General features: G+C 54.0%; 1 protein-coding gene and 1 pseudogene across 13 annotated transcripts in view; both read left to right on the top strand.

Moving 5' to 3' along the window:
- The window catches only part of LOC110481538 (protocadherin gamma-C5), a 216632-nt gene that overhangs the window by 82835 nt on the left and 106041 nt on the right, over positions 1–27756 (top strand). The window contains exon 1 of one of the 13 annotated variants that reach the window (XM_085591130.1): positions 22–4424. The exons of 10 other annotated variants lie outside the window; for them this stretch is intronic. In XM_085591130.1, the coding sequence (XP_085447256.1) occupies positions 1974–4424 (2451 nt within the window). In that variant the 5' untranslated portion in view covers positions 22–1973. Of the gene's footprint in view, positions 1–21; positions 4425–10668; positions 13284–15254; positions 17723–27756 lie in introns of those variants that run through there. 2 more of the 13 variants (XM_085591121.1, XM_085591129.1) reach the window with 2 other exon arrangements.
- On the top strand, positions 24056–26708 carry LOC146766123 (protocadherin gamma-B1 pseudogene; annotated as a pseudogene).

Raw genomic sequence — 27756 nt, 5'->3', positions numbered from 1 at the left:
AGCCTGAGCTTCTTCCTTTTTTAAATGTTTCCGAATCGTCCTCATTTTTTTCCCAGGTATTCTCTGTGTAGTGTTAGTGGCGATTCGTGATCTGTTTCTCCACGTAGAGGCGGAAGTTTTTAATTTTTTCTCGGTCATAGCCTCAGACGACAGGCTTTGACTATAGCTCTCCTTTCGGCAAGTAGCAGCATTTCTCAGTGCTTCTCCATGTTTCCCGGAGTCTCGTTGATGTGAGTTGTAGTCTTGTCCCCGTCATGGACTGGATTATGGAAGGGGCTGTTCCCGTTCATGCAGAGCAGGAAACACTTGCTTCTTCCTTGGTCACAAGTTCAGCTTCAGCCTAGAGGTTTTGTCTTCAGTATTTGAGCTGTGTAAATTAGAACGTGTAACCAACATTGAAAGCAGATTAGTATTGTTTGGAGGAGAACAGCTGATTCTGCATGATGGAGACGAGGGAAAAAAAAGAAACCTCTGACATCTGGTTTTGGATATTTTTCTTCCTGACTGATTTGTTAAAAAAAACTGTGTTTGGAACTCGTTTCAAGCTTTACATAAACCCGTTCTTTTATTTTGTCCCTATTAGATGTAGAAAGGAAAGTAATGCAGAAACATCCCTTATCTATCCTGATTAAAAATAGAGATTGTCACCCATGTTGGGGGAGAATGCATTAGTGGCACTAGTTTGCTTCCTTTATGCGTCCTGGCTTTCAGTTCGCTGTTTTGCTGCTCAAGATTATTATTTCGTACACTGGCGAGAGTGTTGAAACGTTTCTGTTTCAGAGATTTTTATTTTTCTATTCTCATTTCACAAAAATGTTGGGCGTTTTAGTAGAACTCGCATATATGGAGTAGGGAAATTTTTGCAATTCTCTTACTAGGATAGACATCCGAGATACGAAGGGATCACACATCAGGGGGATTGGCCAGAGGAGGGTTTAGACACTTGAATCAAGCCCATTTATACATTGGTGGTCTGTACCGTCTCGAGAACACAGTTATACTTTTGTTCTACGGTTCCCTAATTATTTTCTTGAACATATATCGTACCAACGTCATTAAGAAATACTTAGATGGATATTTTACTAACAAACGACAGTGCTTTACACATTAATTTCAGAAAAAATGAATCCTAGAATGACTTCACTAAAGATCAGTCTATGTAATCTAAATAAACACTAAGTTTATGTTGGGAAGGGATGTCAAATATTTGAAGTCCTGGAACATTCCTTTGAGAGTTTTAGCTGCATCATTATTTGTAGCTGTAATTCAGTCCTCTAACAATTATCTCCCTGCCTTCAAGAAGCATGCAATTGCTCTCGTCCCGCTTGTGTTAATGAACCTGATAGCTCTGTATTTTCGGGATGAGGTATCTTCCCGTTTTCTCTCTGAGACCTGTTGTTGAAGATGCTTTTGAGCAGAAAGGATAAGAGTAACAATTAGCTACAGGATAAAATTTGAAAACTGAGTTTTAATTTACATCTAATGACAACAGTAAATGATTCGTTTCCCGTGCGGTTAAAGAATCACGGCCCCGAAATGCCTCTGCCTTCCTCCCGATGGTGCTAGCCTGGAGGATGAAAGCAGAGATCGGCTGGGGAAATGCGGAGGCCGGAGATCCGCGCTGGATCTCCTGTGACGGCTCGGTGGCGACTGTGCCCTGTACGCAGCAAGGCAGGACCGCGGCGCTCGGCGGCGCCCGGTGCCTGCAGTGCCGGGAGGAGGCTGCGGGCGCCGCTGCTGACCGAGAGGAGCGAGAGGAGCTCGGAGCGCCGCAGCCCCGCCCGCTGCGGATCCGCTCGCTCGGCCGCTCGCTCCCTGTCCGAACCTGCGGTCTGCGATCATCCCCGCGGTGCTGGCCCACTCTGCAGCCAGGCGGAGGGACCGGCAGCTGTGCACGGTGCAGAAGCTGAGAGAATTGAGTGGCAGCGGGATTAGATCGGCGGTGTTACAGTACTGGCGGTGCCGCTCTGGAGATGTGCGCGGCGGGGAGGCGCTGGGGCCGGCGGCAGCGAGCTCTGCTCTGGGCCGTGCTGCTGGCAGCGTGGGAGGCGGCGTGGGGGCAGCTGCGCTACTCCGTGCCCGAGGAGATGCCCAAGGGCTCGTTCGTGGGCGACGTGGCCAAGGACCTGGGGCTGCCTGTACCGACGCTCCGAGATCGCGGCGTCTACATCATGGACAAAGGTAGGACGCAGTATTTCTCTGTGCACGGGAAGACGGGACATTTAGTGACGGCGGAGAGGATCGACAGGGAGCAACAGTGCGAGAATGTGCAGCAATGCGTGCTGCGGTGTGAGCTGATAGTGGAGGGACAGATGCAGGTTTACGGAATCGAAGTAGAAATCATGGACATTAACGACAACGCACCCAGCTTTCAAGAGGCAGAAACAGAGCTGAGACTGAGCGAGATGACAGCCCCGGGGTCGCAGTTTCCACTGACAGAGGCTCATGACCCAGACCTGGGCAGGAATTCCCTGCAGAGCTACGAGCTGAGCGGCGACGAGCACTTCTCGCTGGCCGTGCAGGCGGGCCCCGGCGGCGATCAGCGTCCCGAGCTGGTGCTGGCGAAGGCGCTGGACCGGGAGGAGGCGGCGTTTCACGAGCTGGTGCTGAGGGCGATGGACGGCGGCGATCCGGCACGGACGGGCACGGCTCGGATCCGTGTGAAGGTGCTGGACGCGAACGACAACGCGCCCGTGTTCAGCCAGGCGGAGTACACGGTGCGTGTGCCCGAGGACGTGCCCGTGGGATCCGTCCTCGTCACCGTAACAGCTTCTGACGCCGACGAGGGGTCGAATGGACATGTGAAATACATGTTCAAGAAAATCACAAAGAAAGCCTCGCAGATTTTCCAGGTGGATGCCGAGTTTGGAGCTATCACTCTGTTGCGGAGCCTGGACTTCGAGGAAGGCAATTCCTATGAACTGGAGGTGCAGGCACTTGACAGTGGAGCCCTTTCCGACACTGCCAAAGTTGTAGTAACCGTGACAGATGTGAACGACAACGCCCCCGAACTCACAGTATCGTCGGCGCTGAGTGAGATCTCTGAGGATGCGCCGTCGGGGACTGTAGTCGCCCTGCTGCACGTGGAGGACCGGGACTCTGGAGCAAATGGCGAGGTGCGCTGCTCGCTTGAGGGGGGAGTCCCATTCCGACTGGAGAAGTCCTATGAGGACTACTACCGTGTGGTGACAGCGAGAGAGCTGGACCGGGAGCAGGTGTCGGAGTACAACGTGACGGTGCGAGCGGCCGACGGCGGGTCGCCGGCGCTGCAGAGCAGCGCGGTGCTGGCGCTGCGGGTGCTGGACGTGAACGACAACGCGCCGGTGTTCGCGGAGGAGCGCTACAGCGCGCGGCTGGCGGAGAACAACGCGGCGGGCGCGCTGGTGCTGAGGGTGCGCGCCACGGACGCGGACTGGGGGCAGAACGCGCGCGTGCGCTACCGGCTGGCGGAGGGGCGGGTGCGGGGCGCGCCGCTGTCGTCGTTCGTGTCGGTGCAGGCGGAGACGGGCGCGCTGTACGCGCTGCGCTCCTTCGACTACGAGCAGCTGCGCGAGCTGCAGCTGTGGGTGCGTGCGGAGGACGGCGGCGCGCCGGCGCTGGGCAGCAACGTGTCGGTGCGGCTGCAGATCGTGGACGAGAACGACAACGCGCCGCAGGTGCTGTACCCGCCGGCGGCGGCAGCTCTGGGCTCGGGCGCCGCGTGGTCGGGCGTGGAGCTGGCGCCGCGCTGGTCGGAGGCCGGCGCGCTGGTGGCCAAGGTGGTGGCGGTGGACGCGGACGCGGGGCAGAACGCGTGGCTGTCCTACGAGCTGGCCAAGGCCACGGAGCCGGGGCTGTTCCGCGTGGGGCTGCACAGCGGCGAGGTGCGCACGGCGCGCTCGCCGCTGGCCCGCGACGCGGCGCGCCACAGCCTGGTGGTGCTGGTGAAGGACCACGGGCGGCCGGCGCTGTCGGCCACGGCCACGCTGAGCGTGGTGCTGGCCGAGAGCGTGGCCGAGCTGCTGGCCGAGCTGGGCAGCGCGGCCGACGAGGCGGCGGCGCCGGGCGAGCCGGCCGCCAGCCTGACGCGCTGGCTCGTGCTGGCCGTGGCCGCCGTGTCGTGCCTCTTCGTGGCCTTCCTGCTGCTGCTGCTGGCGCTGCGCCTGCGGCGCTGGCGCCGCCAGCAGCTGCTGCCGACGGACAGCGGAGCCCTGCGCGGCGTGCCCGTGTCGCACTTCGTGGGCATCGACGGCGTGCGCGCCTTCCTCCAGTCCTACTCGCACGAGGTGTCGCTCACGGCCGACTCGCGCAAGAGCCAGCTGCGCTTCTCGGCCGGCAGCTGCTGCGACACCCTCCCGGCCCGGCCGCCGCCCGACGAGCCCGCGCCGCTGCTCAGGGACCAGGATCCTGCCAGCGCCCTCCCCGCCGATGCCGCCCCTCCTTCGGTGAGTTTCGGTCTCCAGATTTTTTCCACGACTCTTCTCCTGTTGCTCCCCTGCCCTTTCCGCGCCTTGTTGTCTCGCTTCCATCGTGCATTTTACTTAAAAGCACGGTAACATTTCCTTCAGTGAAGTTCTCTGTGCTCAATCCCGTTGCTGTTGTCATGTGAACATGGGGTGGGTCCTCAGTCTTCCCGGAAGTGAAGAAGGAAGGAGGGAGAAGGCTGCTGCTGGCAGGGTGTTCATTAAGTCGGAGGTTCGTGTGTTGATCAGATTCCAGGTGTTGTTCCCCTATATCAGCTGTGCTCTGTAGAATCTGTGTTGCTGCTTGCATTAGATCTGGTGAAGAGATGTATTAGGTTATTAAGAAATACAACTTTTTAGGAGGTTAACATATCTTCCTAAGAGCACATGTCTTTTTATAGGTTGAATGTTTCTTGAACAAGATGCTGATGTCTTTGCGTGGACCCTCTCTGTGCATTGTTCTCAGTCTTTATCACTGTCCATGATACATAGTGGAGGTCAGCAGAAAGTGTTTGTGTCATGCATACTTTGATCTTTGTCCTCAGCAGAGGATTGGACCGGGCCAGAAGTGGTTCTTGATGATTTGTGTCTGCTTGTTATGAAGATGAAGGATCCTCTTGAAGTTGTGATTCTTTGAAAAGCCTGTAGCAGTTGCATGTGGAGGAGGAAATGGCAGAACTGCTTTGTTTTTTTCTTATTTTTCAAGATAGAGCTAAATCAGATAGAGCTGGGTGAGCCTTGGCTAGAAAATATTTAGCATGGCAAGAGAATTGCCTGGATGGGAAGGGAGACATACAACATGAAGTGGGAGATACAAGGTGGACATAATTCCCCCTGAGGTGAGACTCAGTGTGCCTTGCAAGACTGCTCAGCTTTTCCTTTGAGACCTATGAAGTCTCTTCACAGGGCTTCAGCCCGCAGGCAAATGCAGCTTCAAGAGCACAGAGATGTACAGATAGCTGTGTGGAATTGGTGGTGGGAATAAGGATGGTCTGGGGAACTGGGCCTCTGCAGTCACATGTTTTAAAGATATGTGGGTGAAAGGACACCATGGATGGTGTGAAGGGTTGGAAATTTGAGTGCTGTGAATGTGTCCTGAAAGACTCAAGGGAATGTTTTCCTCAATTCTCTGACCCGTTCCTATCTCTAGGATGAAGCAATGTGTGGTTCTTCTTCCTAAATTAATTGTCTAGAAGATGTGTATTCCAGCTGCATGGAGAACTCTGGGAACTTTTTGCTATAGTGTTTGCATGTTATCATAATAATGTTACTTCTAAGCCTAATTTTTTACTTGTGACAGATGCCACATGGGAAGGGCAAGCTGTGTATTCAGTGCATATAAACAAGATTGTTTATTATCTACTCTGAGTTACATAACCGAGAAGAGAGTTTTGAGCTCTTCAATTCTGCTGGTGTTAACTTTGTCTCCTTCTTCTGATGATCTGAAGATGGTTCTTTCATATTTATAGGTGAAAGTAGAGAGATTTCCATAGACATGTTTCTTGAAAATGTCTCTGTAATAAATGCTTTTTCTTATCCCATGGCTTGGGTGGGAAGTCAAATATTATTCATAGTAAGGAGATACTGTCTGAGCAACTTTCCTCTTGGGGGAGTCTCTCTAAATTCTGCAGATGTGTGCTAAGCATGGGAACAATGAAGGGTTAGGAGGGACTGTTGGGTGAGTGGTGTATGAGGAGGTCGTGGTGGAGACATGGCATGGGTTTTGTTGATCCTCATGGCTATTTCTGATGTTCTGAAATGTGTCAAGAGGAGTCTTGTGATGTTCACTTGTGTGGTTTGGACTGAAATGGCCTAGTTTGGGTTCCATATTGCTTTTCATCTTGTGAGGAATACATGTGCTGGAGAATGGTGATGTCACCTTTGAGGTGATACTTGGATGTGTGGGTCTTTGACAGAGCTGGTGAAAAGTTCTGGCTTATATAGCATTTTCTACTTTTTGAAATATTTGGATGGTACCCAATAAGGTAAGTTATGCTGCTTGGGATCTGAGAAGCTTTGCACAGCACTTCTCTTCCAATGATGTCTGTACGCAAAATTTACTTCCATGTTATGTTTGGACAGAGGGAAGAAGTCTGTCTGTCCAGAGACAGGGCCGGTGCTGGAGTTCTCTGGGATCTAGTTCAAAATGAATTAATTAATTGTATCCAGTTCTGTTTGTCCTAGCAGTCAGCTGAGGCCCAGGTTTGTGTTTCCAATCTTTTCCTTTCTCTTACTGTGCCAGGAATTGACAGTCTGGGCCAATGTAGTGAGCTCCTGTGTGAGGCCTCCTGTGTATTAGTTACAGTCCAGTTTGCTGTGTTGTGTAGGGACTGCAAATGACCCAATCTGCAATGTGAGGCCATGATTGATTCTCCTCTGGCACTTTCCCATTCTTGGCTGTATTGATTAAGATTTTTAGTCTGTTTGGTTTGGGTTGTTTGTTTGTTTGTACTTTGGTCAAGCAGTGAAGCTGATGCTCATTGCGCATGGCAATCCTGCAAACTCCAAAACATAAAATTATCCAGCATGGAGAGTATCTCTGATCCACCCCTTGTAGCTGTATATGTATTCATGGAATCCTAGAAACAGAGAACAAGAGAATGGTTTGTGTTGCAAAGGACCATAAAGATCCTCTGGTTCTGCCTCCTCTGCCATGGGCAGGGACATCTCCCAGCAGGGCAGGTTGCTCAGAGCCCCACCCAGCCTGACCTTGAATATTGCATTCAAGAAACACAACTTCATAAATGGATGTTTCCCCGAGGTGCTGGTTTTCTCTGTGGCCAACATGGAACCAAACTGTTGGTATATGTTGATGGTGGAACTAAAGGCTGTGAATGCAGCGTGAGGAGAGTGAGAGCTCAGTTCTGTGCCAGGAAAATCAATGACTCCGTGTGGGTTTGGTTGGGAAATGATTTGATTTCATGCTTGGTGCCAAAGGCAGTGCCATTGCTGTTCTGCTCCTGGTTTCTCTGTCATGAAAGACAATGACAGTCCTCCAACAATAACACTTTCCATGGTAACTGCTCCTGTAGAACCTTAATTCTTGTCTAGAATTGCCAATGAATCCTGTGTGAAACATCCATTATTCAGCTGTATCTCTATGCCACAATGTGATACAGTTTCCTCGGAGTTGTAATTACCCTTTCTTTCAGGCCTTTGTTTCTAGGAAGGTTGCAGCTCATTTTCACAATTCTGGTCAGTACTTTTAAATATGAAACAGTGACTGATGTATTTCAGCACATCCTTACTTCAGCCACTGAAGACTGAACGGTGTGTGGGGAATAGGAGGCAGAAGGAATAAGAGAATCTGTTGTAATTTGTCAGCAGATTTACCTTGAGAAAGAGGCTGATGAGAAGCTGTTTGAAATGATGGTTTCCTAACTGTGCAAGGTGAGCAGTAGAAAATGTTACTGAGCTGAGGACAGATTCTTCAAATGAACCCCCCTATGCTGCTGTTCTTTGGGAGTGTTTATGGTCGAAGTTGCAGTTTGAGACCTGAGTGACTTCCAGGTGCCCTCAGGGATGAGTTTTAGGGCCTGCAAGGAAAGTCTAGAAGACTTCACTGTGAACCTCTGTGGCTATTTGTTCTCTTCTAAAGATTACATACCATATCTGACTCATGTTTTGTGTTCTTTTTTGTGGATTTTTTTTTTTATGTTGTTTTTATTTCTTGATTTACTCAGTATGGAAGTATATTTTGAATTATCAACAAACTACCTTTCATGAGCAACATATGGTGTGTTTTTATCCCTTGCTCTTGTTCCAGTGGGAGTCCCTTGTTCTGCCTCCAGTGGAAGGCATGAGATATGAGAGAGACTTTGTGTTCTGTTCTTATTGGAAGAAATAGATGTAAATATGTCTTGAGTAGATGTTGCACCTCTGTGGAACACAGAATGTGATAATGATGGAAATGAGATTTAATTGAAGCAAATGGTTATACTGTAGAATCCTTCATAATGGTGGTGAGCAGAGAATTGTACCTCCCTTCTGGGTGTGGCTTGAAGTGCATTATCATCTCCTGATCAATTTGACTCATGAGGAGATGGGCACAAGCAAAACCTTCCAGTGGCATGGCGTGGAAGAAAAAGCAGACAGGGGAGCTCAGTGTGTGAGGCTGGAGAAGAACTCGGTCATTCCCTTGCTTGTCACAGGTCATAGCTAACACCAGCCTGTGCCTGATGGAGTGCTGTGAGATTTGAGTTGCTTCTGTAGAGCAAGGGAGGCCTACAAATTGTTCTTGCATCTGTACATTTCCATATGTTTGTAACTCTTGCGGTGTTTGTTGTCATGAGATTGTGCTCAGCGTGTCTGACCTTATGTGGAAGGTCTCCTCTGTCCCAGCTGCCCGAGTGCAGCTGCAGTTCCCACACACACCTGTGATGTTTCCAGCTGTACAGAGGAAGGGTTTCATGAGCACTCCTACTGTGCTCACCCAGGAACACTTTGTCTGTGTTGTAAAATGCAGAAGCATGTCGGCTGCAGCTGTCAAAGTGCAGAGCGGCCACCCAGCCCAGCCAAGACTTCCATGAGCAGACCAGGGGCCAGTGGGAGAACATATGCAGTGTCCCCCAGGCCATCACCAGAGGAACATGCTGGGCAATCACCTGGAGGCTGTTAAAGGGCTGAGGAACAGGCTGGAGAGTCACCTCCAAAGAGTCACAGACAGTGGCTCAATGTCCCGGTGGAAAGCAGTGGCTTGTGCTGTCCCTGAAGGGTCCTGACTGGGCCCAGTTCTGTTCATGCCTTCATGGACAGTGCATTGAGTGCACCTTCAGCCCATGTGCAGCTGGCACCAATTGGAGCTGATTCCGGGAGGGCAGAGCTGCCAATGAGGGATAGGCTGGGGAAGAGGCCCCTTGCAACCATCATGAAGTGGAACAAAGTGCAAGGTCCTGCAGCTGTGGTGGGGCAATCCCCAGTTTAAAGAGAGGGTCAGGGATATGGAAGAGCTTTGCAGAGAAGCACTTTGGGTCATTGGTGGGTGATAAGATGGGATGTGAGCTGCCAATGGGCACCTGCTGCTCAAATGGTGTCCTGCACTGCATCAGAAGCACTCTGCCCAACACCTTAAGGGAGATCCTTCTCCCCCTCTAAACTCTTTTTATGCGAGTGTATACTGCATGCAGGCCTTGCATTAATATCCCAAATGGACATGTTAGAGTCACCAGAATGATCATGGAAGTGCCTTGAGTGTGTTGAGACATCTCTGCAATGGAGAAGGACTGAATAGTTGAGATCTTCAGGGATAAAGAAACGATTGCTCTGTGTAGATTTTTGAAGATATTTCTCTCTATATATGAATAAATTAATAGAAAAGATGTGGTGCGGGTTTTTTATGAGGGCCAGTGGTCATAGGACAGCAGGCTATTGTTTTCCACTAAATGAAGGGATGTTTGGATTAGGAGAAAGCTTTTCAGTGTGGGTTGTGTGAAAATTGAAGATATTGCCCAGAGAAATTTTGGATATGCCTCCAACATTGATGTCTAGCAGAAAGTGTTCCTGTTCATGGCAGAGGTGTGGATTAAATTACCATAAATAAAAGTTTCACTTGGAAAATGAGAATATTGTTTGGCTCAATGAAGGACTGAGTATTTCATTGCATTTTGCATTGCTGAGATATGGATGAATGAAAGAACTCAGATGAAGCAGCTTTGATGAGTCAGTAAGAAAAGAGTAAATGTGATTCTGCTATCTTGGCATAGGGCTTGCTTACCTTGCTTTAGGCTGGTCTATAGCTGAAAATAGTTCGAGCCAGGTAATGAAAACAATTTAAGAGAAGTACGAAAAAGTTCTTTAAGTTTTCCCTATATTATAATTTCTTGTTGGTGAAAATGGGCCATGATTTTATCAAGAGGAGATGAATTCCATTCTTTTTTGCCCTGCCATGAATATTTGCTTCTGACTGTTGAAGGTGACTCAAAAGAATGCCCTAAAATCACTCGAGATCACATCTGAGAGAGAAAGGCCTTGGTGTCGAATTAAGGAAGAGCTTCAGCGCTGTCTGTCGGCGGTGGCGGCGGAACCCGGGCCCGGTGCCGCCGCCGGGCCCCGCCCAAGCCGGGCCCCCTTGAGCGCGGCCGTCCGGCGGCTGCAGTGGCGCGGCGGCGCCTCCGGGTGCCGCTGTTGGCCGCCGCCGAGCGGCGCTGGAGCCGCCGCCGCCGCCGCCGCAGCGTCCTGCCCCCGCAGGCTGCTCGCTCGCCCGGCGCCGGCCGCAGCGGCAGCGGCACCGCCACCGGCAGCAGCGGCGGCGGCGGCGAGAGGCGGGGAGAGGCGGCCCGAGCGGGCTGGCTGCGCTGCGGCGGCCCCTGCGCTGCGTGGCGAGAGCGGCTGCAAGGGAAGCGGGGCAGCGGCGGGAGGCAGGAGCGCGGCGAGCGCCGGCGGCAGAGAATGGCGGTGAGGCGGCGGCAGAGGCGCGGGCCGGGCGGCGGGCGAGCGCTGCTGGCCGCGGTGCTGCTGTGCGTGTGGGGCCGGGCGGCGGCCGAGCGGCTCCGCTACGCCATCCCCGAGGAGCTGGGCAGAGGCTCGCTCGTGGGGCCGCTGGCGCGGGACCTGGGGCTCAGCGCGGACGAGCTGCCGGCGCGCAAGCTGCGCCTGAGCGAGGAGAAGCAATACTTCACGGTGAGTGAGGAGAACGGGAACCTGTACGTGAACGAGAGGCTGGACCGGGAGGAGATGTGCGGCGAGTCAGCGACCTGCTCCGTCAGCTTCGAAGTGCTGGTGAACAACCCGCTGAACATTTTCCACGTTGAAGTGGCGATCGAGGATGTGAACGACAACTCCCCGAGCTTCAGCAAGGCTGCTCTGGATCTCGAGATCAGTGAATGGACGCTTCCTGGTGCTCGGTTTCCCCTGGAGATGGCCCGAGATGCGGATGTAGGAAGTAACTCGCTGCTGACTTATCAGCTCACCGGCATTCCCTTGTTCTCATTGTTTATGCAGGATAAGCCAGGTGGAAGCAAGCAGCCAGAATTAGTACTGGAGAGAGGGTTGGACCGTGAGAAGCAGAGCTCCTTTGAGCTAGTGCTAACGGCAGTGGATGGTGGGGATCCCGCGAGGTCCGGGACTGTCCAGGTTCGCATCAACGTGACAGATGCAAATGACAACCCGCCCGTGTTCAGCAAACGCCTCTACGAGGCGCGAGTTGCAGAGAATTTACCAGTGGAGACAGTGGTGCTGCGGGTACGGGCAACGGATGCTGACGCGGGCTCCAACGGGCGAGTGTCCTACACCTTTGGGAGCGTCCCGGATGCCGTCAGGGCATTGTTCGCTATCGACAGTGACAGTGGGAAAATTAGAACAGCGGGTCCCCTCGATTTCGAGGAGAAGAATAAATACATCTTCAGCGTAGAGGCGAGAGACGGCGGGGGGCTCACCGATCACTGTGAAGTACAAATCGACATCACAGACGAGAATGACAACGCACCGGAGATCACAATTCTTTCACTGTCGAGCCCGGTGCCTGAGGACGCTCCGGTCGGCACTGTGGTGGCCCTGCTGAAAGTGAGGGACAGAGACTCCGGTGAGAACGGCCAGGTGTCGTGCGAGCTGTCGGGAGAGGCACCACTGTCGATCGTGGCGTCGTCGGGCGGCTCGTACAAGGTGGTGACGGCGGGCGCGCTGGACCGAGAGCAGGCGTCCGAGCACCGCGTGACGGTGGTGGCCCGGGACCGGGGCAGGCCGGCGCTGTGGAGCAGCACGGAGCTGGTGCTGGAGGTGTCGGACGTGAACGACAACGCGCCGGTGTTCGAGGAGGCGGCGTACAGCGCGTACGTGGCGGAGAACAACGCGGCGGGCGCGCTGGTGCTGCGCGTGCAGGCGCGGGACGCGGACGCGGGCGCCAACGGGCGCGTGAGCTACTGGCTGGCGGGCGGCAGCGCGGGCGCGGCGGGCGCGGCGCCGCTCGTGTCGGTGGAGGCGCGGAGCGGCGCGCTGTACGCGCAGCGCTCCTTGGACTACGAGCAGTGCCGCGAGTTCACGCTGGCGGTGCGGGCACAGGACGGCGGCTCGCCGGCGCGCAGCTCCACGGCCACGGTGCGCGTCTTCGTGCTGGACCGCAACGACAACGCGCCCCGGGTGCTGTGGCCCGCGGCGGCGGCGGGCGAGGCGGCGGCAGGGGCGCCGCCTCCTTTCGAGGTGGTGCCGCGTTCCGCCGAGGCCGGCTACCTGGTGGCCAAGGTGGTGGCGGTGGACGCGGACGCGGGGCGCAACGCGTGGCTGTCGTACGAGCTGGTGCAGGCGTCGGAGCCGGCGCTGTTCCGCGTGGGGCTGCACAGCGGCGAGGTGCGCACGGCGCGGGCCGTGTCCGAGCGGGACGCGGCCAAGCAGCGAGTGGTGGCCGTGGTGAAGGACCACGGGCAGCCGGCGCTGTCGGCCACGGCCACGCTGCACGTGGTGCTGGCCGAGAGCTTGCAGGAGGCGCTGCCGGAGCTGAGCGAGCGGGCGGCGGGCGCCGAGGCGGCGGCGGCGGCGGCCGAGCTGCAGTTCTACCTGGTGCTGGCGCTGGCGCTGCTCTCGGCGCTCTTGGTGCTGAGCGTGGCGCTGGCCGTGCTGGCGCGGCTGCGCCGGGCCGGGCCGCCCGCCGTGCTGCGCTGCCTGGGCGCGCAGCGCTTCTCGGTGGCCGGCGCCGCCTTCCCGGCCGACTTCTGCGAGGGCACCTTGCCCTACTCCTACAACCTGTGCGTGGCGGCGCCGGCCCGCGCCGTGCCCGAGGCCGCTTGGCCGCCGCCGCCGGTGCCCGTCCTGTCGGCGGAGGAGCTTCTGAGCGGCGATTCCTGCGAGAAGCCGAGCCCGAGCAGTAACCTCGTTGTTGGAGAGCCGCCCGCCAATCCCGATGCACCGCAGGTCTGTAAAGCCTGAGCTTCTTCCTTTTTTAAATGTTTCCGAATCGTCCTCATTTTCCCCCCAGGTGTTTTCTGCGAGGTGTCATTGGGGACTCATCAGCTGTGTCTCCACTTAGCGGCGGAATTTAATTTTTTCTCGGTCATAGCCTCAGATGACAGGCTTTGACTATAGCTCCTTTCGGCTCGTAGCAGCATTTCTCAGTGCTTCTCCATGTTTCCCGGAGTCGTGTTGATGTGGGTTGTAGTCTTGTCTCCGTGATGGACTGGATTAAGGAAGGGGCTGTTCCGCGTTCATGCAGAGCAGGAAGCACTTGGTTCTTCCTTGGTCACAGGTTCAGCTTCAGCCTAGAAGTTTTGTCTTCAGCATTTGAGCTGTAGAAATTAGAATGTGTTAGCAACATGGAAACAGTTTCGCATTCTGTGAAAGGAGAACAGCTCATTCTGTATGACGGAGTTGAGGGAAAAAAAAGTGAAAGTACTCTAAATTTGGTGTTGGAGCTTTTTCCTTCTGGATTGATATGTTCTGAAAGGCTGTGCTTGGAACTCGTTGCTAGCTTTACACAAACCGGTCCTTTAAATTTTGTTTGATCCCTTTTAGATTTGGATAGGAAATGAACATGGAAAGGTCATTTCTCCACCCCGAGCGAAAAAATAGATTGTAGCCAGTTTTGGGGGAGAATACATTAGTGGGACTAATTTGCTTCGCTTATGTATCCTGGCTAGCAGATCGCTCTCTTTGCTGTTCAAGATCTATATTTTGTACACTGGTTATAGTGCTGAAAGATTTCTGCTTCAGAGATGTTTATTTTTGTATCCTTTTTTCACAAAGATGTTGGAGGTTTTAGTGGAACTCGGGTATATAACGAGAACAGCGCATTGTTGCGATTCTATTTACACGAATTAGACGTCTGAGATAGGAAGAGATCACACATCAGAGAGATCGGCCAGAGGAGGGTTTAGGCATTTGATTCAAGACCATTGCACATTGATTAGTGGTCAGCATTGTTTCAAGAGTTGTTACTTTTGTTCTACGGTTCCATAATTATTTTATTGAACACATATCGTACCAACGTTATTAAGAAATACTTAGATGAATAGTTTACTAAAGAACTACAGTGCTTTACACATTGATTTCAGAAAAAAGGAATCCTAGAATGACTTCATAAAATGTAAATCTGTAAAAAATAAGAAAACTTTAGGCATAACTTAGGATAGGATTTAAAATATTCGAATTCGTGAAAGCTTCCTTTGAGTGTTTCAGCTGCATCTTTATTTTTACTTATAATTGAATACTATAACAATTAACTCCCTGCCTTTAAGAAGCATGCAATTGCTCTCGTCCAGCTTGTGTTAATGAACCTGATAGCTCTGTATTTTCGGGATGAGGTATCTTCCCGTTTTCTCGCTGAGAACCTGTTCTTGAAGATGCTTTTAAACACAAAGGATAAGGGTAACAATAAGTTAGAGGATAAAATTTGAAAATTTTAATTTACATCTAATGACATCAGTAAATGATTCGTTTCCGGTGCGGTTAAAGAACCACGCCCCCGAAATGCCTCTGCCTTCCTCCCGATGGTGCTAGCCTGGAGGATGAAAGCAGAGATCGGCTGGGGAAATGCGGAGGCCGGAGATCCGCGCTGGATCTCCTGTGACGGCTCGGTGGCGACTGTGCCCTGTACGCAGCAAGGCAGGACCGCGGCGCTCGGCGGCGCCCGGTGCCTGCAGTGCCGGGAGGAGGCTGCGGGCGCCGCTGCTGACCGAGAGGAGCGAGAGGAGCTCGGAGCGCCGCAGCCCCGCCCGCTGCGGATCCGCTCGCTCGGCCGCTCGCTCCCTGTCCGAACCTGAGGTCTGCGATCATCCCCGCGGTGCTGGCCCACTCTGCAGCTAGGCGGAGGGACCGGCAGCTGTGCACGGTGCAGAAGCTGAGAGAATTGAGTGGCAGCGGGATTGGATCGGCGGTGTTACGGTACTGGCGGAGGCGCTGTGGAGATGTGCTGGGCGGGGAGGCGCTGGGGCCGGCGGCAGCGAGCTCTGCTCTGGGCCGTGCTGCTGGCAGCGTGGGAGGCGGCGTGGGGGCAGCTGCGCTACTCCGTGCCCGAGGAGATGCCCAAGGGCTCGTTCGTGGGCGACGTGGCCAAGGACCTGGGGCTGCAGCTGCCGGAGATCAGGGCCCGGGGCGTTCATATCTTGGACAAAGGTAGGACGCAGTATTTTGCTCTGCACGGGAAGACGGGACATTTAGTGACGGCGGAGAGGATCGACAGAGAGCAGCTGTGTGAGCGTGTGCAGCAATGCGTGCTGCGCTGTGAGCTGATAGTGGAGGGACAGATGCAGGTTTACGGAATACAAGTGGAAATCACGGATATTAACGACAACGCGCCGAGCTTTCGAGAGGCAGAGACTGCGGTGAAAATGATCGAAACGACAGTCCCGGGAGCGAGGTTTCCCTTACCAGACGCTCATGATCTGGACTTGGGCTCGAATTCCCTGCAGAGCTACGAGCTGAGCGGCGACGAGCACTTCTCGCTGGCCGTGCAGGCGGGCCCCGGCGGCGATCAGCGTCCCGAGCTGGTGCTGGCGAAGGCGCTGGACCGGGAGGAGGCGGCGTTTCACGAGCTGGTGCTGAGGGCGATGGACGGCGGCGATCCGGCACGGACGGGCACGGCTCGGATCCGTGTGAAGGTGCTGGACGCGAACGACAACGTGCCCGTGTTCAGCCAGGCGGAGTACACGGTGCGTGTGCCCGAGGACGTGCCCGTGGGCTCTGTCCTCGTCACTGTCACGGCCACAGACGCCGACGAAGGTTTAAACGGCCATATGCAATACTCCTTTAAGAAAATCACAGAGAAAGCCTCGCAGATTTTTCAGCTGGACCTCGACACGGGAGCGATTGCATTGACACGTAACTTAGACTTCGAGGATGTAAAATCCTATGAACTGGACATACAGGTTCGAGATGGCGGGGATCTTTCCGACATAGCAAAAGTCATGATCACTGTAACAGACGTCAACGACAACGCACCCGATCTCACAGTGTCGTCAGTATTGAGTGAGATATCTGAGGATGCCCCGCCCGGAACCGTGGTAGCATTGCTGCATGTGCAGGACCGGGATTCGGGGGAGAATGGCGAGGTGCGCTGCTCTCTCGACGAGAACGTTCCCTTCCACCTAGAAAATGCCTATGAAGACTACTACAGCGTGGTGACAGCGAGAGAGCTGGACCGGGAGCAGGTGTCCGAGTACAACGTGACGGTGCGAGCGGCCGACGGCGGGTCGCCGGCGCTGCAGAGCAGCGCGGTGCTGGCGCTGCGGGTGCTGGACGTGAACGACAACGCGCCGGTGTTCGCGGAGGAGCGCTACAGTGCGCGGCTGGCGGAGAACAACGCGGCGGGCGCGCTGGTGCTGAGGGTGCGCGCCACGGACGCGGACTGGGGGCAGAACGCGCGCGTGCGCTACCGGCTGGCGGAGGGGCGGGTGCGGGGCGCGCCGCTGTCGTCGTTCGTGTCGGTGCAGGCGGAGACGGGCGCGCTGTACGCGCTGCGCTCCTTCGACTACGAGCAGCTGCGCGAGCTGCAGCTGTGGGTGCGTGCGGAGGACGGCGGCGCGCCGGCGCTGGGCAGCAACGTGTCGGTGCGGCTGCAGATCGTGGACGAGAACGACAACGCGCCGCAGGTGCTGTACCCGCCGGCGGCGGCAGCTCTGGGCTCGGGCGGCGCGTGGTCGGGCGTGGAGCTGGCGCCGCGCTGGTCGGAGGCCGGCGCGCTGGTGGCCAAGGTGGTGGCGGTGGACGCGGACGCGGGGCAGAACGCGTGGCTGTCCTACGAGCTGGCCAAGGCCACGGAGCCGGGGCTGTTCCGCGTGGGGCTGCACAGCGGCGAGGTGCGCACGGCGCGCTCGCCGCTGGCCCGCGACGCGGCGCGCCACAGCCTGGTGGTGCTGGTGAAGGACCACGGGCGGCCGGCGCTGTCGGCCACGGCCACGCTGAGCGTGGTGCTGGCCGAGAGCGTGGCCGAGCTGCTGGCCGAGCTGGGCAGCGCGGCCGACGAGGCGGCGGCGCCGGGCGAGCCGGCCGCCAGCCTGACGCGCTGGCTCGTGCTGGCCGTGGCCGCCCTGTCGTGCCTCTTCGTGGCCTTCCTGCTGCTGCTGCTGGCGCTGCGCCTGCGGCGCTGGCGCCGCCAGCAGCTGCTGCCGGCGGACAGCGGCGCCCTGCGCGGCGTGCCCGTGTCGCACTTCGTGGGCATCGACGGCGTGCGCGCCTTCCTCCAGTCCTACTCGCACGAGGTGTCGCTCACGGCCGACTCGCGCAAGAGCCAGCTGCGCTTCTCGGCCGGCAGCTGCTGCGACACCCTCCCGGCCCGGCCGCCGCCCGACGAGCCCGCGCCGCTGCTCAGGGACCAGGATCCCGCCGGCGCCCTCCCCGCCGATGCCGCCCCTCCCTCGGTGAGTTTCGGTCTCCAGATTTTTTCCACGACTCTTCTCCTGTTGCTCCCCTGCCCTTTCCGCGCCTTGTTGTCTGGCTTCCATCATGCATTTTACTTAAAAGCACGGTAAAGTTTCCTTCAGTGAAGTTCTGAATGCTTGATCCGTTGCCGTTGTCATGTGAACATTGAGTGGGTCCTCATCCTTCCAGTCGGTGAAGAAGGAAGGAGGGAGAAGGCTGCTGCTGGCAGGGTGTTCATTAATTCGGAGGTTCGTGTGTTGATCAGATTCCACGTGTTGTTCCCCTATATCAGCTGTGCTCTGTAGAATCTGTGTTGCTGCTTGCATTAGATCTGGTGAAGAGATGTATTAGGTTATTAAGAAATACAACTTTTTAGGAGGTTAACATATCTTCCTAAGAGCACACATCTTTTTATAGGTTGAATGTTTTTTGAACAAGATGCTGATGGCTTTTTGTGGAACCTCTCTGTGCATTGTTCTCAGTCTTTATCACTGTCCATGATACATAGTGGAGGTCAGCAGGAAGTGTTTGTGTCATCCATACTTTGATCTTTGTCCTCAGCAAAGGATTGGACCGGTCCACAAGTGGTTCTTGATGATGTAATTCTGCTTGTTACGAAGATGAAGGATCCTCTTGCAGTCGTGATTCTTTTGAAAATCCTGTAGGTGTTGCATGTGGAGGAGAAAATGGCAGAATTGCTTTGTTTTTTTCTTATTTTTAATATAGAGTCATATCAGATGGAGTTGGATGAGCCTTGGCTAGAAAATATTTAGCATGTCAGGAGAATTGCCTGGATGGGAAGGGAGAGATTGAAGGTGCAGTGGGAGGTACAAAGTGGACATAATTCCCCCTCGGCTGAAACACATTGACTCAGTGTGCCTTGGAAGACGGCCTGACTTTTATTTGAGACCTATGAAGTCTCTTCACAGGACTTCAGCCCGCAGGCAAATGCAGCTTCCAGAGCACAGAGATGTACAGGTAGCTGTGTGGAATTGGTGGTGGGAAGAAGGATGGTCTGGGGAACTGGGCCTCTGCAGTCACATGTTTTAAAGATATGTGGGTGAACGGACACCAGGGATGGTGTGAAGGGTTGGAAATGTGAGTGCTGTGAGCCGTGCATGAATGTGTGCTGAAAGACTCAAGGGAATGTTTTCCTCCATTCCCAGACCAGTTCCTATCTCTAGGATGAAGCAATGTGTGGTTCTTCTTCCTAAATTAATTGTCTAGAAGATGTGTATTCCAGCTGCATGGAGAATTCTGGGAACTTTTTGCTATAGTGTTTGCATGTCATCATAATTGTGTCACTTCTATGCCTAATTTTCTACTTGTGACAGATGCCACAAGGGAAGTGCAAGCTGTGTATTCAGTGCCTCTAAACAAGGTTGTTTATTATCTACTCTGAGTTACATAACCGAGAAGAGAGTTGTGAGCTCTTCAATTCTGCTGGTGTTAACTTTGTCTCCTTCTTCTGATGATCTGAAAATGGTTCTTTCATGTTTATAGGTGTAAGGAGAGAGACTTCCATCGACATGTTTCTTGAAAATTTCTCTGTAATAAATGCTTTTTCTTGTCCCATGGCTTGGGTGGGAAGTCAAATATTATCCATAGTAAGGAGATACTGTCTTAGCAACTTTCCTCTTGGAAGAGTCTCTCTAAATTCTGCAGATGTGTGCTAAGCATGGGAGCAGTGTAGGGTTAGGAGGGAGTGTTGGGGGTGAGTGGTGTATGAGGAGGTCTTGGTGGAGACATGGCATGGGTTTTGTTGATCCTCATGGCTATTTCTGATGTTCTGAAATGTGTCAAGAGGAGTCTTGTGATGTTCACTTGTGTGGTTTGGACTGAAATGGCCTAGTTTGGGTTCCATATTGCTTTGCATCTTGACAGAAGTCCATGTGCTGAGGAATGGTGATGTCACCTTTGAGGTGATACTTGGATGTGTGGGTCTTTGACAGAGCTGGTAAAAATATATGGCATATATAGCATTTTCTACTTGTTGAAATAATTGGATGGTACCCAGTAATGTAAGTTGTGATGCCTGGGATCTGAGGAGCTGTGCACACAATCTCTATTCTAATGATGTCTGCATTCAAAATTTACTTCCATGTTATGTTTGGACAGAGAGCAGAAGTCTGTCTGTCCAGAGACAGGGCCGGTGCTGGAGTTCACAGGGACTTGGTTCAAAATGAATGAATTAATCGTGTCCAGTTCTGTTTGTCCTAGCAGTCAGCTGAGGCCCAGGTTTGTGTTTCCAAGCTTTTCCTTTCTCTTACTGTGCCAGGAATTGACAGTCTGGGCCAATGTAGTGAGCTCCTGTGTGAGGCCTCCTGTGTATTAGTTACAGTCCAGTTTGCTGTGTTGTGTAGGGACTGCAAATGACCCAATCTGCAGTGTGAGGCCATGATTGATTCTCTTCTGGTGTTTCCCATTCCTGGCTGGGTTCATGAAGATTTTTAGTCTGTTTGGTTTGGTTTGCGTTACTTTTTTTTTTGTTGGTACTTTGGTCAAGGAGTAAAGCTGATGCTCATTGTGCCTGGCAATCCTGCAAACTCCAAAAACATAAAATTATCCAGCATGGAGAGTATCTCTGATCCATCCCATGCAGCTGTACAAGTATTCAGATAATCCTAAAAACAGAGAACAAGAGAATGATTTGTGTTGCAAAGGTCCTTAATGATTCTCTGGTTCAGCCTCCTCTTCCATGGGCAGGGACATCTTCCAGCAGGGCAGGTTGCTCAGAGCCCCACCCAGCCTGACCTTGAATATTGCATTCAAGAAACACAACTTCATAAATGGATGTTTCCCCAAGGTGCTGGTTTTCTCTGTGGCCCACATGGAGCCAAAATGTTGGTGTATGTTGATGTTGGAACTAAAGGCTGTGAATGCAGCGTGAGGAGAGTGAGAGCTCAGTTCTGTGCCAGGAAAATCAATGACTCCGTGTGGGTTTGGTTGGGAAATGATTTGATTTCATGCTTGGTGCCAAAGGCAGTGCCATTGCTGTTCTGCTCCTGGTTTCTCTGTCATGAAAGACAATGACAGTCCTCCAACAATAACACTTTCCATGGTAACTGCTCCTGTAGAACCTTAATTCTTGTCTAGAACTGCCAATGATTCCTGTGTGAAACCTCCATTATCTGTCTGTAGCTCAATGCCATAATTTGATATAGAGTTTCCTCAGAGTTGTAATTTCCCTTTCTTTCAGGCCTTTGTTTCTAGGAAGGTTGCAGCTCATTTTCACAATTCTGGTCAGTACTTTTAAATATGAAACAGTGACTGATGTATTTCAGCACATCCTTACTTCAGCCACTTAAGACTGAACGGTGTGTGGGGAATAGGAGGCAGAAGGAATAAGAGAATCTGTTGTAATTTGTCAGCAGATTTACCTTGAGAAAGACGCTGATGAGAAGCTGTTTGAAATGATGGTTTCCTAACTGTGCAAGGTGAGCAGGCCATGCAGTAGAAAAATTTGATGACATGAGGACAGATTCTTCAAATGAACCCCCCTATCCTGCTGTTCTTTGGGAGTGTTTATGGTCAAAGTTGCAATTTGAGACCAGAGTGACTTCCAGGTGCCCTCAGGGATGAGTTTTAGGGCCTGCTAGGAAAGTCTAGAAGACTTCACTGTGGGTATCTTTGGCTACTTGTTCTCTTCTATCGCTTCCTTAACTTATCTGATTAATATTTTGGGTTTTTCTGTGGGGTTTTTTTTCAATTTTGTTTTTCTTTGATTTATTCAGTGTGATGTTATATTTTGAATTATCAAGAAGCTATCTTTTATGAGTAATATATGGTGTGATAGTGTCCCATGCTCTTGTCCCAGTAGAAGTCATGAGACATGAGAGAGAATTTGTGTTCTGTTCTTATTGGAAGAAATGGATGTAAATATGACTTCAGTAGATGTTGCATCTCTGTGGAACACAGAATGTGATAAGGACGAAGAGGAGATTCTCTTGAAGCCAATGGTTTGATGAGCCATTCTTTGTTGGGTGACTGCTGATCTTTTAGTGTGGTTGTTTATCATTCCTGTGCTCTAGAATCGTTCAGTTCCTGATCATAATGGTGGTGAGCAGACAATTGTACCTCCCTTGTGGGTGTGGCTGAAGTGCATTATCATCTCCTGATCGATTTGACTCATGAGGAGATGGGCACAAGCAAAACCATCCAGTGGCATGGCGTGGAGGAAAAAGCAGACAGGGGAGCTCAGTGTGTGAGGCTGGAGAAGAACTCGGTCATTCCCTTGCTTGTCACACGTCATAGCTAACACCAGCCTGTGCCTGATGGAGTGCTGTGAGATTTGAGTTGCTTCTGTAGAGCAAGGGAGGCCTACAAATTGTTCTTGCATCTGTACATTTCCATATGTTTGTAACTCTTGCAGTGTTTGTTGTCATGAGCTTGTGCTCAGCGTGTCTGACCTTATGTGGAAGGTCTCCTCTGTCCCAGCTGCCCGAGTGCAGCTGCAGTTCCCACACACACCTGTGATGTTTCCAGCTGTGCAGAGGAAGGGTTTCATGAGCACTCCTGCTGTGCTCACCCAGGAACACTTTGTCTGTGATGTAAAATGCAGAAGCATGTCGGCTGCAGCTGTAAAAGTGCAGAGTGGCCACCCAGCCCAGCCAAGACTTCCATGAGCAGACCAGGGGCCAGTGGGAGAACGTGTGCAGTGTCCCCCAGGCCATCACCACAGTAACATGCTGGGCAATCACCTGGAGGCTGTGAAAGGGCTGAGGAACAGGCTGGAGAGTCACCTCCAAAGAGTCACAGACAGTGGCTCAATGTCCCGGTGGAAAGCAGTGGCTTGTGCTGTCCCTGAAGGGTCCTGACTGGACCCAGTTCTGTTCATGCCTTCATGGACAGTGCATTGAGTGCACCTTCAGCCCATGTGCAGCTGGCACCAATTGGAGCTGATTCCGGGAGGGCAGAGCTGCCACTGAGGGATAGGCTGGGGAAGAGGCCCCTTGCAACCATCATGAAGTGGAACAAAGTGCAAGGTCCTGCAGCTGTGGTGGGGCAATCCCCAGTTTAAAGAGAGGGTCGGGGATATGGAAGAGCTTTGCAGAGAAGCACTTTGGGTCATTGTTGGGTGATAAGATGGGATGTGAGCTGCCAATGGGCACCTGCTGCTCAAATGGTGTCCTGCACTGCATGACAAATACTCTGTCCAGCAGGTTGCGGGTGGTCCTTGCCCACTATAAACTCACTTTGTGAGAGCATAGACTGCATGCAGATCTTGGGCTGATATCCCAAAGGGACATGTTAGAGTCCCTAGAAGGATCATGGAAGTGGCCTGAGTGTTTGAATATTTCTGCAATGGAGAAGGACTGAAGGAGGTGAGGTCTTTAAGCATAGAGAAATGATCGCTCTCTGTAGACTTTTGAAAACCTTTCACTCTTTCAATATGTGAATAAACTTATAGGAAAGATTTGGTGAGGTTTTTTTATGAGGGCCAGCGGCCATAATTCAGTAGTCTTTTGTTTTTAACGAAAAGAAGGGGGGTTTTGATTAGGAGAAATCTTTTCAATGTGGGTTGTATGGAAATGGAAGATATATCCCACAGAAGTTTTGGATTTGCCTCCAACATTGAAGACTATCTGAAATTTTTCCTGCTCATGGCAGAGTTTTGGATTAAATTACCATTAATAAAAATTTCAAATGGAAAGTGAAAACATTGGCTCGATGAAGGACTGAGAGTTGCTCTGCATTTTCCATTGTCAGATGCTCAGATATGGATGCATGAAACAACTCAGATGAAGCAACTTTGATGAGTCAGAAACAAAAAAGTAAATGTCTTTCTCCTATTTTGGCATCGGGGTTGCTTACATTGCTTTAGGCTGGTCTGTAGCTGAAACTAATTTAACCCTGGCAATGAAAACAGAATTTAAGAAAAATATGAAAATGCTCTTGAAGTCTTTCCCATATTATAATTTATTGCTGGTGTAAATGGGCTGTGATTTTATTAAGAGGAGCTCAATTCCATTCTTTACTGCCCTGCCATGAATATTTGCTTCTTACTGTTGAAGGTGACTCGAGAAAATGCTCTAAAATCACCCGGCAACACATCTCTGATAGTAGGCCTTGGTGTCGAATTAAGGAAGAGCTTCAGCGCTGTCTGTGGCGGTGGCGGCGGAGCCCGGGCCCGGTGCCGCCGCCGGGCCCCGCCCAAGCCGGGCCCCCTTGAGCGCGGCCGTCCGGCGGCTGCAGTGGCGCGGCGGCGCCTCCGGGTGCCGCTGTTGGCCGCCGCCGAGCGGCGCTGGAGCCGCCGCCGCCGCCGCCGCAGCGTCCTGCCCCCGCAGGCTGCTCGCTCGCCCGGCGCCGGCCGCAGCGGCAGCGGCACCGCCACCGGCAGCAGCGGCGGCGGCGGCGAGAGGCGGGGAGAGGCGGCCCGAGCGGGCTGGCTGCGCTGCGGCGGCCCCTGCGCTGCGTGGCGAGAGCGGCTGCAAGGGAAGCGGGGCAGCGGCGGGAGGCAGGAGCGCGGCGAGCGCCGGCGGCAGAGAATGGCGGTGAGGCGGCGGCAGAGGCGCGGGCCGGGCGGCGGGCGAGCGCTGCTGGCCGCGGTGCTGCTGTGCGTGTGGGGCCGGGCGGCGGCCGAGCGGCTCCGCTACGCCATCCCCGAGGAGCTGGGCAGAGGCTCGCTCGTGGGGCCGCTGGCGCGGGACCTGGGGCTCAGCGCGGACGAGCTGCCGGCGCGCAAGCTGCGCCTGAGCGAGGAGAAGCAATACTTCACGGTGAGTGAGGAGAACGGGAACCTGTACGTGAACGAGAGGCTGGACCGGGAAGAGATGTGCGGCGAGTCGGCGACCTGCTCCGTCAGCTTCGAGGTGCTGGTGCACATCCCGCTGAACATTTTCCAAGTTGAGGTGGCGATCGAGGACGTGAATGACAATTCCCCGACCTTCAGCAAGGCCGTTTTGTACCTCGAGATCGGTGAATTAATCCCTCCTGGTGCTCGGGTTCCGCTGGAGATGGCCCGGGATGAGGACGCAGGAAGCAACTCACTGCTGACTTACCAGCTCGCCAGCAACCCTTTCTTCTCCCTGGCCATGAAGGAGAGCCCTGAAGGAAGCAAGCAGCCGGAATTAGTGCTGGAGAAAACATTGGACCGGGAGAAGCAGAGCGCCATTGAACTGGTGCTGACAGCAGTGGATAGCGGGGAGCCCGCAAGGTCTGGGACTGTCGAGGTTCACGTAAATGTTACCGACGCCAACGACAACCCACCCGTGTTCAGCAAAAGCCTCTATGAGGCGAGAGTAGCGGAGAATCTATCAGTGGGGTCTCTGGTGATGCGAGTATGGGCGACAGATGGGGACGCGGGCTCCAATGGGCGAGTCTCTTACTCATTCAGCAACGTTCCAGACAGCATCCGTTCTTTGTTCACTGTGGACAGCAACAGTGGCGAGGTCAGGACGGTGGGTCCCCTCGATTTCGAGGAGAAGAATAAATACATCTTTGGTCTGGAAGCGATGGACGGAGGTGGGTTAACGGCTCACTGCAAGGTTCAAATAGATATCACGGACGAGAACGACAACGCCCCTGAAGTCACGATACTCTCGCTGTCGAATCCCGTGCCCGAGGACGCGCCGACTGGCACTGTAGTAGCCCTTCTGAAAGTACGCGACAGGGACTCAGGCGAGAATGGTCAGGTGTCGTGCGAGCTGTCGGGAGAGGCGCCGCTGTCGATCGTGGCGTCGTCGGGCGGCTCGTACAAGGTGGTGACGGCGGGCGCGCTGGACCGAGAGCAGGCGTCCGAGCACCGCGTGACGGTGGTGGCCCGGGACCGGGGCAGGCCGGCGCTGTGGAGCAGCACGGAGCTGGTGCTGGAGGTGTCGGACGTGAACGACAACGCGCCGGTGTTCGAGGAGGCGGCGTACAGCGCGTACGTGGCGGAGAACAACGCGGCGGGTGCGCTGGTGCTGCGCGTGCAGGCGCGGGACGCGGACGCGGGCGCCAACGGGCGCGTGAGCTACTGGCTGGCGGGCGGCAGCGCGGGCGCGGCGGGCGCGGCGCCGCTCGTGTCGGTGGAGGCGCGGAGCGGCGCGCTGTACGCGCAGCGCTCCTTGGACTACGAGCAGTGCCGCGAGTTCACGCTGGCGGTGCGGGCGCAGGACGGCGGCTCGCCGGCGCGCAGCTCCACGGCCACGGTGCGCATCTTCGTGCTGGACCGCAACGACAACGCGCCCCGGGTGCTGTGGCCGGCGGCGGCGGCGGGCGAGGCGGCGGCAGGGGCGCCGCCTCCTTTCGAGGTGGTGCCGCGTTCAGCCGAGGCCGGCTACCTGGTGGCCAAGGTGGTGGCGGTGGACGCGGACGCGGGGCGCAACGCGTGGCTGTCCTACGAGCTGGTGCAGGCGTCGGAGCCGGCGCTGTTCCGCGTGGGGCTGCACAGCGGCGAGGTGCGCACGGCGCGGGCCGTGTCCGAGCGGGACGCGGCCAAGCAGCGAGTGGTGGCCGTGGTGAAGGACCACGGGCAGCCGGCGCTGTCGGCCACGGCCACGCTGCACGTGGTGCTGGCCGAGAGCTTGCAGGAGGCGCTGCCGGAGCTGAGCGAGCGGGCGGCGGGCGCCGAGGCGGCGGCGGCGGCGGCCGAGCTGCAGTTCTACCTGGTGCTGGCGCTGGCGCTGCTCTCGGCGCTCTTGGTGCTGAGCGTGGCGCTGGCCGTGCTGGCGCGGCTGCGCCGGGCCGGGCCGCCCGCCGTGCTGCGCTGCCTGGGCGCGCAGCGCTTCTCGGTGGCCGGCGCCGCCTTCCCGGCCGACTTCTGCGAGGGCACCTTGCCCTACTCCTACAACCTGTGCGTGGCGGCGCCGGCCCGCGCCGTGCCCGAGGCCGCTTGGCCGCCGCCGCCTCCGCCGGTGCCCGTCCTGTCGGCGGAGGAGCTTCTGGGCGGCGATTCCTGCGAGAAGCCGATCCTGAGCAGTACCGCCGTAACAGGAGAGCCATCGGCCGATCTGGACTCAGCTCAGGTCTGTAAAGCAAATTCCTTCCTTCCTCGCCTTTAAATAACGGCCTCCTGATGGCCGCGAGCTCTTGCCGTTTTTTTCCTCTTTGCGTCTGTTAGTGGTTATATTTTATTCCATGATGCCGTGAAATTATGGCTTCTCGTGTTTCTTTTTTGCATCAAGTGTTGCGAACCGGCAGTTGCTGCCTCATCTGCTTTAAGATTATTCGGCTCACTGAGAGGTTCTTACCGTTCAACTGTTCTGAAGCACATCTGATTCATGACACATTTTGGTTTATCTGAAAGACTTTCCTTAGGCAAAATATGGTTTCCTTACTGTTATGTGTTACTAGCCAAGGAGGCAGTCTTTATTGTGTAGAATGCGATGTACATGACAGGCTTGTTGTGGAGAGTTTTCCTTCTGAATAATTTTTTGTCGGAGCTAGGTGCTTGGACCTTCTGATCGGGGTCCACTCCAAACCCCTTCTTTTAAGGGAAGGCTACCATAGTAATGCTTGCTCTAATGAGTCGCGTTAATTTAGCATTTCAGAAAAGCTCTGTGTATTAAGTGAGTATTAGGTCTGAGTGAGCATTGTCATGCATATATTGAGTAAAACTGTAGTAAAAAGTTGTGATGGGAGAACGGGCAGTAATACAGACTGCATCAGAATAGAGTCTTATGTGCCGGTGCAAAATAGCAATGACCTCCCCTGCAGTGCTGCATTCCATGAACATTGTGAACCTTGTGTACATTGTGACTGTTCATGAGAAGTTTGCCTATTCTTTAACACTATTTGATCTGCTGAAAGACTGTTCGTCAAGCACGACTCATATAAAAACTAGAATTGGTGGAGGAGTTTGCGCATTTGGACGTATGTAGTAAATCTCATGATACCCCAAACGTCATACTCACAGACAGTTTCATCTATGTTATACGATCATGACAGAGAAATTTCCCGGGCGGGAGAAATAGCATAATCACAGGAGGCGTGTTACTTCTGTCACGTCGTCATGGGTAGAGGATGGAAGCAGAGATCAGCTGGACAAAAGCCGAAGCAGGAGGTCCGCGCTGGACGAAAAGCGACGTTTTCTTTGCGGTTATGTCCCGCC

This window comes from Lonchura striata, chromosome 13, assembly GCF_050655825.1.
Source record: "Lonchura striata isolate lonStrDom1 chromosome 13, ASM5065582v1, whole genome shotgun sequence".
Lineage (NCBI taxonomy): Eukaryota > Metazoa > Chordata > Aves > Passeriformes > Estrildidae > Lonchura > Lonchura striata.
This window is presented reverse-complemented; position numbering and strand designations above follow the sequence as displayed.